At 43.2% G+C, this 15,790-nt stretch overlaps 1 protein-coding gene across 1 annotated transcript in view; it reads right to left on the bottom strand.

The window, feature by feature from the left end:
* Nucleotides 1–257: 257 nt before the first annotated feature.
* LOC111958140 (hemicentin-1-like) overlaps nt 258–15,790 on the bottom strand; it is a 76,307-nt gene continuing 60,774 nt past the window's right edge. Inside the window, exons 67-81 of the mRNA XM_023979324.2 lie at nt 13,193–13,363; nt 12,884–13,036; nt 12,499–12,636; nt 12,035–12,156; nt 11,657–11,897; nt 11,393–11,452; nt 11,148–11,267; nt 10,697–10,831; nt 10,423–10,542; nt 10,173–10,298; nt 9,913–10,041; nt 9,511–9,804; nt 9,201–9,320; nt 8,962–9,088; nt 258–6,529 (exon numbers count right to left, since the gene is read on the bottom strand). Of these exons, the coding sequence (XP_023835092.1) occupies nt 6,139–6,529; nt 8,962–9,088; nt 9,201–9,320; nt 9,511–9,804; nt 9,913–10,041; nt 10,173–10,298; nt 10,423–10,542; nt 10,697–10,831; nt 11,148–11,267; nt 11,393–11,452; nt 11,657–11,897; nt 12,035–12,156; nt 12,499–12,636; nt 12,884–13,036; nt 13,193–13,363 (2,447 nt within the window). The 3' untranslated portion in view covers nt 258–6,138. The remainder of the gene's footprint in view (nt 6,530–8,961; nt 9,089–9,200; nt 9,321–9,510; nt 9,805–9,912; nt 10,042–10,172; nt 10,299–10,422; nt 10,543–10,696; nt 10,832–11,147; nt 11,268–11,392; nt 11,453–11,656; nt 11,898–12,034; nt 12,157–12,498; nt 12,637–12,883; nt 13,037–13,192; nt 13,364–15,790) is intronic.

Below are 15,790 nucleotides of genomic sequence, written 5' to 3'. Positions count from 1 at the left end.
CGTTTGCCAATATAGCCGCCAAACAGCTGCAATGTTTTTGATTGGATTGTTCTGACACTGCCAGAACTCTTTCAATACAGTTTTTTCTAAATGCTTAAACACTAACAGTGATTCTTGAAGCACTATCTCTGAAATCATTGACACTTGTAGCCAATGCATTTACCAACAGTGCCAAACTTATTGCACGTTCTCTGCATTACACTCAGTTTGTAATTTTATAACACACTTTTTGCAAGACTGTAAACACAACTCACTGCTTTACACTCAGTTTGCAATTTAATAACACACTTCAAGCAAAACTGTAAACATTGGTCTCTACATTGCTACACTATTTCGCCAATTGCCTTTCCACATTGACACATGTGAAAACACTTTTAGATAATGAGTTCACTTACAAATCAGAACTTGAGCACAAAAAAATAAACATTTGGTTTGGACAACAATGGAGGCCAATATTGGACAGAAAGTAAGAGGGATGAGAACTAGAGGAGGACGAGGACGTGAAGAAGTTAGAGGAGGAGGAGAAAGAGGAGGTGAAGTAGGATGGGGAAGGGGAGTCAGGAAAACAATAACTGATGAAATCAGAGCGACTGTGGTTGACCATGTTGTCAACCATGGGATGAGCATGAGAGGTTGGGCAACAGGTTCAACCAAATCTGAGCCGCTATACTGTTGCAGGTATCATCCGGATATTTCGAAATGAGAACCGGTAAGTAACTGTGCTGTAGTCTTACTGGTGCAGTAATATGTACTGAACTTTCATGAGAAGGATCTATCCCTAAAACCATTCAAATGTTTTTACAGGACTGCAAGAAAACCACTATCTGTTGGAAGAGGTTGACTGTTCACCCCAGAGCAGGAGACCCACATTGTAAATATGATCATTGCAAATAACTGCATCAGACTCAGAGAACTGCAGGACCACATAATAGCAAATAACACCATATTCCAAAACGTTAACAGAGTGAGTCTCTCTGTCTCGTCTACTGAAACGCATTAGAATTAGGATGAAGCAGATGTACAGAGTCCCTTTCGAAAGAAACTCAGACCGTGTAAAACAACTGAGATATGAATATGTGCAGGTAAGCTATACTATCCTGTCATTGGTACTGGAAGTGTATGGTGCTACATCATATTGACTGATCCCTGTCTTTTCATACTGTGCTACATTGTTTTGTCTTGTCTCTTTCAGAGAGTCATGGAGCTAGAAGCAGATGCAGTACATCATGAGTTAATATTTGTGGACGAGGCAGGTTTCAACCTAGCAAAAACAAGGAGCTGCGGCAGAAATATCATCGGACACCGTGCCATAATCAACGTCCCGGGACAATGTGGTGGCAACATAACAATGTGTACGGCTATTAGTCAAAACGGCGTCCTTCACCATCATGCAATCCTAGGTCCATACAACACTGCACACATTATCACATTTCTGGACACCCTCCACAACAAACTAATCTCTAATGACCAGGGGCCACAGCAGCCCAGGTACGTTATCATCTGGGACAATATTAGTTTCCACCGGGCTGCTGTGGTCTGCAATTGGTTCACTGGTCACCCACTTTTCATCGCACTCAATCGCCCACCATACTCTCCGTTCTTGAATCCTATTGAAGAATTCTTCTCTGCATGGCGTTGGAAGGTGTATTGTCGCCATCCCCAACAGCGCATACCTCTTCTACAGGCAATGGAGGAGGCTTGTGGAGACATGGATCAGGGGTCATGCCAGGCCTGGATACGGCACTCCAGGTGATACTTTCCACGCAGCCTAGCTCAAGACAACATTGCATGTGATGTGGATGAAGTCTTATGGCCAGACCCACAAAGAAGGTGAGATGTAGCCCCACATTTTTTTTCTAGCACAAATGTTTTTGTTTTCTTCTGCTGCGCTTTTGTTGTTTGAGGAGTGTTAGAAAATGTTGCGATTTTTTTTCTTTTACTTTTTTCCCTTATTTGTATTGATAGTGTGTTATGTACGGACTGCACATCCATACTTTACACATAATGGATACCTGTGTGTATGTGTGTTTACTACATGTATGACAAAACGTTATTGCAAACTGCTATGCCCTGCACACAGAAAAATAAAAAGCCACAAGTGTTTTTCATTTATACAATCAGTGGGTAGTTGGTGCTTAGTGTGCTTATTCAAATGATGGTTTGTGTGTACTGTATTGACGCAAAAACAAAAAAATGTAAAAAGAGATTGAAGAGTTTTGCAAGAATTGTTTGCTTTTGCAAGAGATGTATAATGTTTTGCTGGTTTGGTGTAAGGTTTTGTGGTTAGTGTGTAGAGTTTTGCAAAAATAGTTAGTTTCAAAGATAGTGCCTAAGCAATCAGAACAAAACTGTAATAGGTGGAATATGTCTAATGATAATACAAAAAAAACATTTATTAAAATTATGTAGATAACAAAACCAATTTAGCCTGGTTTCCAAAATATATAATCTAATATAAGCCACATTTTTCCAAAATGTGCCAAAAACACAATTCATGACTGTTTTTGGTCAGTATTTGCATCCTTAATTTCTATATTTTATTTTCAAACAATACAACAATTTATCTATAATATTTCTAAAGGGATCGTTTGCTGGTTTATAGTGATTATAATGCTAATAGTATGCCATATTGTTAAATATAAAATCTATGTCTTAAATCCTGTCATATATATATACACTGCATTCCATCATAACATTATAACAAACCGCCTGATGATGAGGGCATATAGTACCAGTCGAAAGTTTGGACACACCTACTCATTCAAGGTTTTTTTTTTTTTATACAATTTTTTTCATTGTAGAATAATAGTGAAGACATCAAAACTATGAAATAACACATATGGAATCATGTAGTAACCAAAAAAGTGTTAAACAAATCAAAATATATTTTTTATTTGAGATTCTTCAAAGTTCTCCAACCAGCTTCATGAGGTAGTCATCTGGAATGCATTTCAATTAACAGGTGTGCCTTGTTAAAAGTTCATGTGTGGAATTTCTTTCCCTATAAATCCGTTTGAGCCAATCAGTTGTCTTGTGACAAGGTAGGGGAGGAATACAGAAAATAGCCCTATTTGGTAAAAGACCAAGTCCATATTATGGCAAGAACAGCTCAAATAAGAGAAACAACAGTCCACCATTACTTTAAGACATGAAGGTCAGTCAATTCAGAACATTTCAAGAACATTTCAAGAACTTTGAAAGTTTCTTCAAGTGCAGTCGCAAAAAACATCAAGTGCTATGATGAAACTGGCTCTCATGAGGACCGCCACAGGAAAGGAAGACCCAGAGTTACTTCTGCTGCCGAGGATAAGTTCATTAGAGTTAACTGCAGCCCAAATAAATGCTTCACAGAGTTCAAGTAACAGACACAATTGTTCAATTGTTCAGAGGAGACTGCGTGAATCAGGCCTTCATGGTCGAATTGCTGCAAAGAAACCACTACTAAAGGACATCAATAATAAGAAGAGACTTGCTTGGGCCAAGAAACATTAGACCGTTGGAAATCCGTCCTTTGGTCTGATAAGTTCAAATTTGAGATTTTTCGTTCCAACCGCCTTGTCTTTGTGAGACGCAGAGTAGGTAAACGGATGATCTCCACATGTGTGGATCCACCATGAAGAATGGAGGAGGAGGTGTGATGGTGCTTTGCTTGTGACACTGTCTAGTGATTTTGTGCTTTGAATTTTAGAATTCAAGGCACACTTAACCAGCATGGCTACCACAGCATTCTTTAGTGATACACCATCCCATCTGGTTTGCACTTAGTGGGACTATCATTTGTTTTTCAACAGGACAATGACCCAAAACACAACTCCAGGCTGTGTAAGTGCTATTTTACCAAGAAGGAGAGTGATAGAGTGCTGCATCAGATGATCTGGCCTCCACAATCACCCGAGCTCAACCCAATCGAGATGGTTTGGGATGAGTTGGACCGCAGAGTGAAGGAAAAGCAGCCAACAAGTGCTAAGACTGATGGAAAAGCATTCCTCATGAAGCTGCTTGAGAGAATGCCAAGAGTGTGCAAAGCTGTCATCAAGGCAAAGGGTGGGTACTTTGAAGTATCTAAAATCTCAAATATATTTTGATATGTTTAACACTTTTTTGGTTACTACATGATTCCATATGGGTTATTTCATAGTTTTGATGTCTTCATTAATATTCAACAATGTAGAAAATAGTAGAAATAAAGAAAAACCCTTGAATTAGTAGGTGTGTCCAAACTTTTGACTGGTACTGTAGCTGGTGAAGTATTCAATTCTTAGGTTTAAGGGACAAAATAGTTTATTGTAGTATAGGGCCTACTGAAATATGTACTTTATTGGTTACTGGCTGCAGAGGGTTGTCGAGGGCATCAGCAATGGTCCAAAATCACCAATTGCATAATTTCTATAAAATGTGTCAACGAGCCACTGAACTAATGGCTACAAAATGATTAGGTAACATATTTCATTAAATAGCTTGTAAGGTTAGAGACAGGAGTTGGAACCCGTTCTTGGAACAGAACCAACAAACCAAACGTTTTATTTTTTTTGTTAGGAACTTACTCTTGAAAGTTGTCATAGTAGAATGCACAAGGTGCAATTTCGAAATTGGGTAGTTGATCATCAGTTCCTCTTGTCATGTTTGTACTTCCATACCACAGTGAGATATTTATATACCTTGTGGGCCACACAGAGAGGAAATGTTCAAGACACTCTGCATCAGGTTGTACCGTCGTTATATGTGGATTAATCTAGAACAGATTCCATTTTTCCACTCTGAGCAAAACGTTTTTTTGTGTAGGTTACATTTATAACAGTTCAAAACTTTGGGTTGATATCAGAAATCGTGTTAAGAATATCTTAATCGCTGTATATAAGTTATGAATGTTCCTTTCTGCAAAATACATTCATGGTCTAAAGGGGTGAGCAATGGAATAACAGTGCTGTGGTGAATGTATCACATAGCTGCATGTATCTCTACCTTTATAACAGGAAATTGATGCTCCATTCATCTCATAGAGGAGTGTTGGTGGTGGATGTTAACTTAGTGACATGGGTGAACTGGCCATCTGGCATTTCGGGCAAATGCCAGATGGGCTGGTCCATCTTGTTTTTTTTGGTGTGCAAAATGACTATTATCTGGCTAATACTGGGGGCCGGTGTGGGGGCCTCGAGGAAGAAAATGGGCCGGTGTGAGGGCTTTAGAGATGGGCCGGTGTGTTAGAAATGCCAGGTCTGATTGCTTGTCACAGTCCGCCCCTGCAAACACCCACTGAATGTGGTTCTCCACTTCCAAATTATCGTTGATTTTGGGGTGTGTTTCATGTATAATACTAATTGAGTATGCTTTTGGTTTACAAATGAACAGTTCTAGTTCAGCACAATGTCTTTGCTACTTCCTCCCCTCCATGGTTTTTAACCCTGCACCTTTGAAACACATTTAGAAAGATGGATGGCTAAATCAGAATACTACAGTCTAATGACTAAAGCGGTTTAAGCAGAAAGGGACATTTTCTCTGATGTCCATATTGTGGCCCTACTACCTAAGGCCAACTCCATTCAAAACAGATTCCGATAAGTGCAATCAATCTCAAACGGTCTTGTACTTCCTGCTTAAGATGGTTTATTCCAGGCCAGGTGAAGCAATCTTTTCTTATCGATTTGTTCTTGCAATGCAAACACCATTTGCTTTCCTGATTCAACAAAGCTGTCAAGTACCTTCAGAATAGCACCTTATAGCTAGTTCAACAATGACTTCAAAAATGATAGAAAAACACTATATAAATAACTACACGCCATTCTAATGCTACAGGACCATCTTTGGAGTGTTCATTGTAATGAATCCAACAAATCTTATAAAAGGTCAATTTCTTTACAAGAACAGATTTTGGCAAAATTGTGTCCCCACAGTTTAAGATCCATGTCAATCCAGTTTACTTACTGCACCAGAGATGAGGGTCCAAATATCCATGAAATCCTTAGTGTTAATACTGCTTGCATTGTCTCATGATTAGTGCTTTCTTGGCTTGGTTAGCACGCTCTGTCTCACAGGCCTCCAGGCTGTGGGCCTGATTCTACAGAGGTTGGTGAAGGAGGGGTCAGTGGCCTCTCAGGGGCACACACAGTCAGTTCCAGCCTCCAGCTGGGGGGGCTCATCTCAGTAGGGGTATCTAGAGATGGAGATGTAGATGATGAAGATGCTCTGGTATGTGATGCGGCCCTGTGTTGAGAGAGTGGTGGCCTGCACCCCCAGACGCACCAGACCTGACCTCTGCAGGGGCCGCAGAGTGAAGATGATGCCCCTGCCTGCCTCGTCCCTGATGCCAAACATCTGGCCCCCTGCCCCCACCCCTGGACCCCCCTCACTGCCCTGCTCCAGAATGGTGAAGGATGTTATCTCCTGCAACACCCCCCCCTCTGAGAAGGCAGACAGGCGCACCACGTTGTGATTGGCTGGGATGCCCAGGGGAAGGGTCAAAAGCTTGTACTGCAGTAGCAGAGGGGAACCCCCAGAGCCACAGTCCCGAGAGCAGGGTCTGTAGCACGTCCTGCCATGGAGAGAGAAGAGTCAACTGTTACACTATCAGAGGTACTGATACCGTCTGTTATCAGCTGGCTTCAAAGGTCAGTGACATCCTATATCTAATGTACAACACAACCATGTGATTGTTTAGAGGGACCAATGATCGTGACTTACTACATACATAGATAACTGCACAACAGTTACATTATCACACCACCATAAAGTAATTAAGGTAAGTACAACATGACCTTTAGTTCACACACAGAGACACATACACAGCTCTCCCTCGCCCTCCATTTGGCAAATCTGACCATAATTCTATTCTCCTGATTCCTGCTTACAAGCAAACATTAAAGCAGGAAGCACCAGTGACTCGATCAATAAAAAAAAAGTGGTCAGATGAAGCAGATGCTAAGTTACAGGATTGTTTTGCTAGAACAGACTGGAATATGTTCCGGGACTCGTCCGATGGCATTGAGGAGTACACCACATCAGTCATTGGCTTCATCAATAAGTGTATCGATGACGTCATCCCCACCGTGACCGTACATACATAGCCCAACCAGAAGCCATGGATAACAGGCAACATCCGCACTGAGCTAAAGGCTAGAGCTACCGCTTTCAAGGAGCGGGACTCTAACCTGGAAGCTTATAAGAAATCCCGCTATGCTCTCCGACGAACCATCAAACAGGCAAAGCATCAATACAGGACTAAGATCAAATCGTACTACACCGGCACTGACGCTCGTTGAATGTGGCAAGGCTTGCAAACCATTACAGACTACAAAGGGAAGTACAGCTGAGAGCTGCCCAGTAACACGAGCCTACCAGACAAGCTAAACTACTTCTATGCTCGCTTTGAGGCAAATAACACTGAAACATGCATGAGATCACCAGCTGTTCTGGAAGCTGTGTGATCAACGCTCTCTCTTTCTCGATGTGAGAAAAGACCTTTAAACAGGTCAACATTCACAAGGCCAGACAGATTACCAGGACGTGTACTGCGAGCATGCGCTGACCAACTGGCAAGTGTCTTCACTGACATTTTCAACCTCTCCCTGTCCGAGTCTGTAATACCAACATGTTTCAAGTAGACCACTATAGTCCCTGTGCCCAAGAGCACTAAGGTAACCTGCCTAAATGACTACCGACCCATAGTACTCACGTCTGTAACCATGAAGTGCTTTGAAAGGCTGGTCATGGCTCACATCAACTCAGGTGGTGGTCGGTAACAACACATCCGCCACATTGATCCTCAACACAGGGGCCCCTCAGGGGTGCATGCTCAGTCTCCTCCTGTACTCCCTGTTCATTCATGACTGCACGGCCAGGCACAACTCCAACACCATCATTAAGTTTGCGGATAACACAACAGTGGTAGGCCTGATCACGACAACGACGAGACAGCCTATAGGGAGGAGGTCAGAGACCTGGCCGTGTGGTGCCAGGACAACAAGCTCTCCCTCAACGTGATCAAGACAAAGGAGATGATTGTGGACTACAGGAAAAAGAGGACCGAGCATGCCCCCATTCTCATCGACGGGGCTGTAGTGGAGCAGGTTGAGAGCTTCAAGATCCTTGGTGTCCACATCACCAACAAACTAACATGGTCTAAGTACACCAAGACAGTCGTGAGGAGGACACGACAAAACCTATTCCCCATTAGGAGACTTGGCATGGGTCCTCAGATCCTCAAAAGCTTCTACAGCTGCACCATCGAGAGCATCCTGACTGGTTGCATCACTGCCTGGTATGGCAACTGCTCGCACTCCGACCGCAAGGCACTACAGAGGCTAGTGCGTGCGGCCCAGTATATCACTGGGGCCAAGCTTCCTGCCGTCCAGGACATCTATACCAGGCGGTGTCCGAGGAAGGCCCTAAAAATTGTCAAAGACTCCAGCCACCCTAGTCATAGACTGTTCTCTCTGCTACCGCACGGCAAGCGGTACCGGAGCGCCACGTCTAGGTCCAAGAGGCTTCTAAACAGCTTCTACCCCCAAGCCATAAGACTCTTGAACATCTAATCAAATGGCTACCCTGGACTATTTGCATTTTCCCCCCCCCCCCCCCCCCCCCCCCCCTTTCACACCGCTGCTACTCTCTGTTGTTATCATTTATGCATAGTCACTTTAATAACTCTACCTACATGTACATATTACCTCGAGTAACCGGTGCCCCCGCACATTGACTCTGTACCGGTACCCCCCTGTGTATATTCTCGCTATTGTTATTTTACTGCTGCTCTTTAATTACTTGTTACTTTTATTTCTTATTCTTATTTGTACTGCATTGTTGGTTAGGGGCTCGTAAGTAAGCATTTCACAGTAAGGTCTACACCTGTTGTATTCGGTGCATGTGACTAATACAATTTGTTTTTTCATTACAAAAATACCCAGGAAACGATCTGTCTAACCACACATTGCAAACACACAGTGGTGTTTTATTGAAGCTCCATACCCTGGGCTTCCTCCTTTCTGATAGGTTGCAGGGCAGGGTGTGTCCAAACACTGATATCCTCCACGAGTGTTGAAGCACATCTTGTTGTGTCCACACTGGATGCCTTGTACTGCACACTCATCAATGTCTGCAAGCATCAGAAAGGAAACTCAGTATCTGTGTGTGTTCTTGGCAATGTAAACCTAGTCGTGGTGGGTAGTTTATGTAGTGTTTATGTGTATTGTTTGTTTTCTCCATACCTGTGCAGCTCCTGCCGTTGGGTAACAGCTGGTAGCCTGTAGGACAGAGGCACTGGAAACTGCCTAATGTGTTCCGGCACTCATGTTGGCATGGGTTCCTCAGCAAGCACTCATCCACATCTGTACAGAGACAGATGACACAATGAGGTGAGCAAGACGTACCAGACTCAACTCCCTTGCTTGTGGCCTTTGCTTACAGACATTCAAAGAAAATGAGAAGCTGCAAAGCTTTTTCTCCATCTTGTCCACAAACACAGATGCCAAATATACGACTGAACGGGACTCCTACTACTTCGGGGGGGGGACTCACCGACACATGTGCCATCTCTGTTGGTATAGCCTATGGGGCAGCTCTGTCTGGTGATGCGGGATACCCCATGATGCCGAGAGAGAATGGGCCTACCCAGCGATGACACCAGCTGTGGGCGCAGTCTTGCCTTGATGCGGCTACCGTTGGAGAAGACCTGTCCTCTCTCTAGACCAGCACAAGAGCGCCCATCCCCCGTTAACACAGTGCCTGGTGGGCAGAGGCACCGGAAGCTGCCTGGCACGTTACGGCACTGGTGGGCACAGGGGCTTGGCGTCTGTAGGCACTCATCAATGTCTGAAAGGCAAAACAAGACTCAGACACTACTTATAACAAGATTTTATTGGACAGTAGCATATTGTTTAGTGTAGTAATACATGTCTATGCCAAAATGAAGTGTCTTACCCAGGCATGGACGGCCCACCCCCTGGGACTGATAASCTCTGGGGCAGACACAGCCGTACCCTCCCATGGTGTTCTGACACATCTGGCTGTAACGGCACAAGTGGCTTCCATCCTGGCATTCGTCCACATCTGTGAATCACAATGTTGGTAAACACAGGGCATACTGTAATGGTAGGATCAGAATTCTCACACCACAAACCTGTACCTGCGTGCAACAACATTCAAAGTAAAAGATGGGTGAAGTATAAATGGCATCATACCCACGCAGGCCCCATTCTCTCCCATTCTCATGCCAGCTGGGCAGCTGTCGAAACACTGGTAGCCTCCCTCTGTGTTGCGGCACTGCTGGTGAGCTGGGCACACATTCCTGCTGCACTCGTTGATGTCTGTAAACAAACAAACATAAAGGGTTAGAGATTCCACAATTTAAATCACTGCTTCCATATGATACTGGTATGAAAGATTTGATTCTGTTGAAAATATCATCAGTGAGTCACAGGGTCCACTGACCCAGACAGCGCTGGCCAGACAGCTGGTAGCCAGGGTTGCAGACACAGCGGAAGGAGCCCAGGGTGTTCAGACACTGCTGCTGACACGGGGAGAGAGACGACTCCTGGCACTCATCCACATCTGAAACTCACACCACAGGTCAAACTCTGTTACTAATATGCCTTATTGTCAGCACCCTATTATAGGATGGAGACTAGAATGTATTCTATTCAGTTGATGAATGACTGAAAGAGAATCACCCCCCAAAAAGTGTATTTGTTGTGAATAGACTTGCCTTCACAGCTGGTTCCCATTGCGCTGGGCTTGAACCCTGGGCCACATTTAGCCTGGCAGCGGTATGTGCCAACCGTGTTCACACACTGCTGGTTGTAGTGGCACATGTGGGAGCCCTGGGCACATTCATCAATATCTGTAGAGAGATACCACATGTGAGGTCAAACACAAGAACACTGTCTGCAATACAGCAGTAGGATGTATACTTTCACAGCGATAATATCACCCCGGAACCAAATAGTGCGTGTGCTAGCTAACTGATGCTGTTTACATTTTATCCCCCAACATTTTTCTTTTTACAAATTTCACAATAGATTACCTTCTAAATATAGCATACAAATCAACATTATACCAGATCCCTTTACCGATCACTTACTGTAACTATGTATCTAATTAGGAGATACTGTATAACGGTGTGATAAAGTATTCAGTTAGTGTTTCCTGTGGCTGACCTTGACATGTGTTGGTTTCTGGGGCGATGGTGAAGCCAGAGGGACAGGCACAGGAGAAGCCACCCATCACATTGTTGCAGGAATGAGAGCAAGGCGACTCGGCAGCACATTCATCCTCATCTAAGCATTCAGATACAGTTTATAAAGATAATATGCATTAATGAGTTAATTGAATTGCAAACCACAAAATAACATTGGTCGATCCAACAAAGAAATTGAAGGAGGAAAAGGTATACAAAATGTACCAGTGCAGTAAGAGGCTGTATCCAGGACAAAACCTTCCGGGCACGTTTTTCCATCCCCATCTAAAGACAGAGGAGCACATTCAATCCATGAGCAGATGATGTTACTGTACCACAACTTTAAACAATGAAAATGACATCTTAAAAATGAATGTGTTTGCTACAGTACATCAGTTAAAAGTCAAGTGTCTGACTGACTGTCTGTATTGTGTAAGTCTGTATTGTGTTAGCCTGCCTTGTGGTAATCTGTCTTGTATTTCCACTGACCAGGTAGGAGTAGGGAGGCTGTGATCTGGAAGTCCAGACTGAGAGTGAACATGCTGTAGATGCCATTCATCTGGGACACCTTGATGAGCTGCAGCAGTGGCCCCTGACGCTCCTCTCGGCCCTCGTAGATGATGGAGTGGTTACAGCGCAGCACCATGGGACCGCCTGTTCTCTGGTGGGCCTGGGACGACCATGAGTACAGCTGCCCTGGTCCCGTTTGCACGTATGACTCATCAAACTCCTGCATGACACAAAGCAATCATCATATTAGAGATAGATTATATAGAGATTTAATTAAGAGATTTAATTAAGACTTATGGTTAGTCACAGTCAGGGACTTCAGCTGGCCTTAGGATGACAGTGTTAGTCATTACACACCTGCAAATTGAGATGGGAGGTTGATAATGTCGGAGGGACAAAGCCGCTGATAACAATGTCTATTAGGAGAGCCCCCTCTGAGTCCAGACCTCTGGCTACATGGGTCAACCGAAGGACCTCTCCTGGTTACAAACACAAACACAACATTCAAATACATCTGGGATACATTATAAAACAGTCACTTGGGAGAGTTGTCTGTCTGAAGAGGACCCACCCCATATTTTTGGGGGTTCTTATTGAAGTTGCCAAAGGAGTCCGTCATTGAAACCAGATCCTAGTAAAAAAAAAAGAACTGCAGTCATGGAGAACTTTGCCCTCTGCTGGTTCTCTTACAATGTACAGATTTAAAGGGACAATTCCGCTTACGAGAGACAACCACTGTTATAGGACTACATTTACAGTAGAGTAAACCTTAGTTCAGGTTAATTTACAGGATGTTACTGTATCTGTTCTTCAGTGCTGACCTGTGTCAAACTCCAGCTGTGACTCCTGTCTGAACAGGCCCTGGGTCAGTGAGTAGCCATTCCTGGCTCCTCCAGTCTGCAGCACTGTGGTCCAGTAGATGGGAGCAAACAGAGACACCAACACCCGTAGCAATGGACCTGCAAAACATCAGTAGTAAGACCACAGCCTCTATGGAAATACCTCTGAGCAAAGTATGATAGGTCAGGATACAGCAATGATCAGTGGCTGAGTGATCTATGTGCTTGATTATGGGAAATAACTTTACAGCAAGAACTTGATTATGGGAAATAACTTTACAGCAAGTGCTTGATTATTGCATTTAGATGTGCTTCTGAGAGGATCCTACTGGTTACTGTAAGACATCTCTCACACTCCCATACTCACCCACACTAGGAGGGATGTTGTCCAGGTGGGCCTGCAGGGTGCTGGTGCCCTCTTCTGGGTTCTCTGTAATGTTAGCCTCCAGGAACGACACTCCAAACTCCCTATCATTCACCACCCCTATCAGACTCCCTCTGGCCTTACGAGGGGCCTCCCCTTCAGTCAACAAACAGAGAGAGAGGAATAAGTATTAAGTTACACATTATTTAAGTGTAGCTGTAGTACTACACCTTCTATGTACACACATCATTCCATTGTTAAATTCAGCTGCATCCGTTTGGAGTGATAAGAGAACAGTTCAATCAGCCGTACCTGGACAGAGTCCAGTCTGACATCTCCTGGAGTCCCTACTGGGAGCGTCACATGATTTCCCCCCATTGGCCGGCTCTGGATTGTTGCATAACCTGATTCGCTCCTGATTCCCTCGACCACAGGTGGTGCTGCATGGGCCCCAATCCTCCCAGTTAGAGTAACCTCCATTGACTGTGGCAGGAGAGGGAGGGAGAGTAGGGAGGGAGGGATGGAGAGTAGGGAGGGAGAGGGGGATGAAGGGAGAGAGAGAGATCATCCATATAGAGAATTAAATAAACAATCCATAATTACTTTTGTGTTTTTGTATTAATTTGATCTAATTGTAGGAATATTAGATGTATTTTATTTATTTATTTATAGGGGACAATCAACATTAATCAACATGAATATTACAATAATGCAACATCCATGTAAATGTGCCGGGGTTAGCCAAAAGCTCATTTGGGCCTGTGTAAAGGTAAGGGCCTTTACACAGCCACTATACAAATACTGACTAATACAATACAAAATACAAATACATTACATCCAAAAATATATAATTCTAACAACAACAACACTATCATCAACTGTCGTCTTACATATGAAGAACCACAGATAACTCTGAACAGGTTTGGATAGATTTGAGCCATGTTTTCAATTTAAATGTAAAAATACAATAATCAGTGCAGCTTCTCAAGTCCATGGGCATTGCATTCCAGTATATTGTAGCTCTAACAGAGAAGGCTGATTGACCGATTTTACTGTGTCGAAAAGGGACACAATCCCCTCTTACTGCCCTTGTTATCCTGGAGGTGCTTTCCTTGACCATTATACTGTATGCCGGCATAGGGGTGGAGGGGCAAGACCATGCAGGATCTTAAAGACAAGGCTTGCATCTACATACTGCTTAAAGCTATCCAGACTAAATAAATGATGTTTGTAAATTATATGACAATGGTGGTAACTGTTTGGTTTGTTATCAAAAATCTAAGTGTTTGTTTGTAGAGTGATTCAATTGGTGTCAGAATAGTAGCTCCTGCTTGTGACCAGCATGTGAAGCAATATCTCAGATGTGAGAAGATCACAGCATGCATATATATAGTTTGGCGGCCTCCAGAGGAAGGAAAGGTCTTTATAAACCTAAAGTTGGATAATCCAAACTTGACCATGTTAACCATCTTCTTCACGTTTCTTAAATGTCAAGTTGGAGTCCAAAATGATGCCGAAATTCCAGATTCTCCCCATTAACAAGAACAGCTCATTGGGAAGAATCAATGGATTTCTTAGATAAGTACATACAAACAGTCTTGTCGATATTTAAATGCAGGCAACAATTTGTAATCCATTTAGAAACATGTACCGTAGTGTCAGTTAACTTGTTAACAACTAGTTTTCTAGTTTTTGAGTGTACATACATAACTGTATTGTCTGCATACATCTGCATGTTAACTTGTGGGCAAGCAAGTGGGAGATCATTTATATAGATGGTAAACAGAAGGGGGCCTAATATTGACCCTTGTGGGACCCCAATGTTATAGTAAAGAGAGTCCGACTGAGTGTCCCCCAAATGAACCCTTTGACTTCTGTTTGTCAGATAGGAATACATCCAACTAATAACTTCAGTGGACACATTAAGGGAGGATAGTTTGGATAGGAGGACCTCATGATTCACAGTATCAAAGGCCTTTTTAAGATCCAAAAAGACTGTGCTGACTTCACCACCTACGTCCAGTTTAGATTTAATGCACTCCAGAAAATAGCAATTGGCTGTTTCGGTAGAATGGTTAGTTCTGAATCCAAATGTAATTTGATGTATGGAGTTGCCCTGAATGAGRTGATCAGTCAGATGATCAGCCACTCATCTTTCAGCTACTTTTGATAGCACTGGAAGAATGCTTGTAGGTGGGTAATTTTAAATCAGTGTTGGGTCACCAGATTTTAAACAGGTATCACTGCAGCAGACTTCCAAGCATTGGGGAAAAACCCATATTTGATGGACAGATTAACTAGATGTACAATAGGGGCAATCAGAGAATATTTGTGTCTCTTCAGGAATACATTGTCTAGACCAAATACATATTCTGTTCTAGAGCTCCTGAAAAGACAATAATACTGTCCACTGCTGATGCTGAGATTTCAGTAATTGTGAATATTGGTTTATTATTATCTATGGGAGTGAGAACTGGGGTCATGGTTGAAAATCTTTGAGCCAGTTCCCTGACAGTCTTGAATTAGAATCCCATTAACCTTTAATTCAGAATGGGTTTTTTTCAGCTCCTCTCCCTGTTAGTTTGTTGAAATTTTCCCAAATCACTTTTTCATTTCTTTTTACTTCATTGATCACTCTAAGAAAGAACTCTGCTTTTGCTTTTTTTATAATCCTTATCACCTTATTTCTCAGTGCTGTAAATATATGTCTGCCATCATTCTGACCAGACTTCAGTGCTTTTCTCAAGGAAAGATCCCGTTCTCTCCTCTGCCTCCAGAGGTCCTCGTTGAGCCATGGTAGAGAGGCTTTCCTTGGCTTAACGTAACCATTCCAAGTCAGAGGTCCTCGTTGAGCCATGGTAGAGAGCTTTCCTTGGCTTAACGTAACATTTCCAAGTCAGAGGTCCTCGT

This window comes from Salvelinus sp. IW2-2015, linkage group LG33 (assembly GCF_002910315.2).
Source record: "Salvelinus sp. IW2-2015 linkage group LG33, ASM291031v2, whole genome shotgun sequence".
Lineage (NCBI taxonomy): Eukaryota > Metazoa > Chordata > Actinopteri > Salmoniformes > Salmonidae > Salvelinus > Salvelinus sp. IW2-2015.
This window is presented reverse-complemented; position numbering and strand designations above follow the sequence as displayed.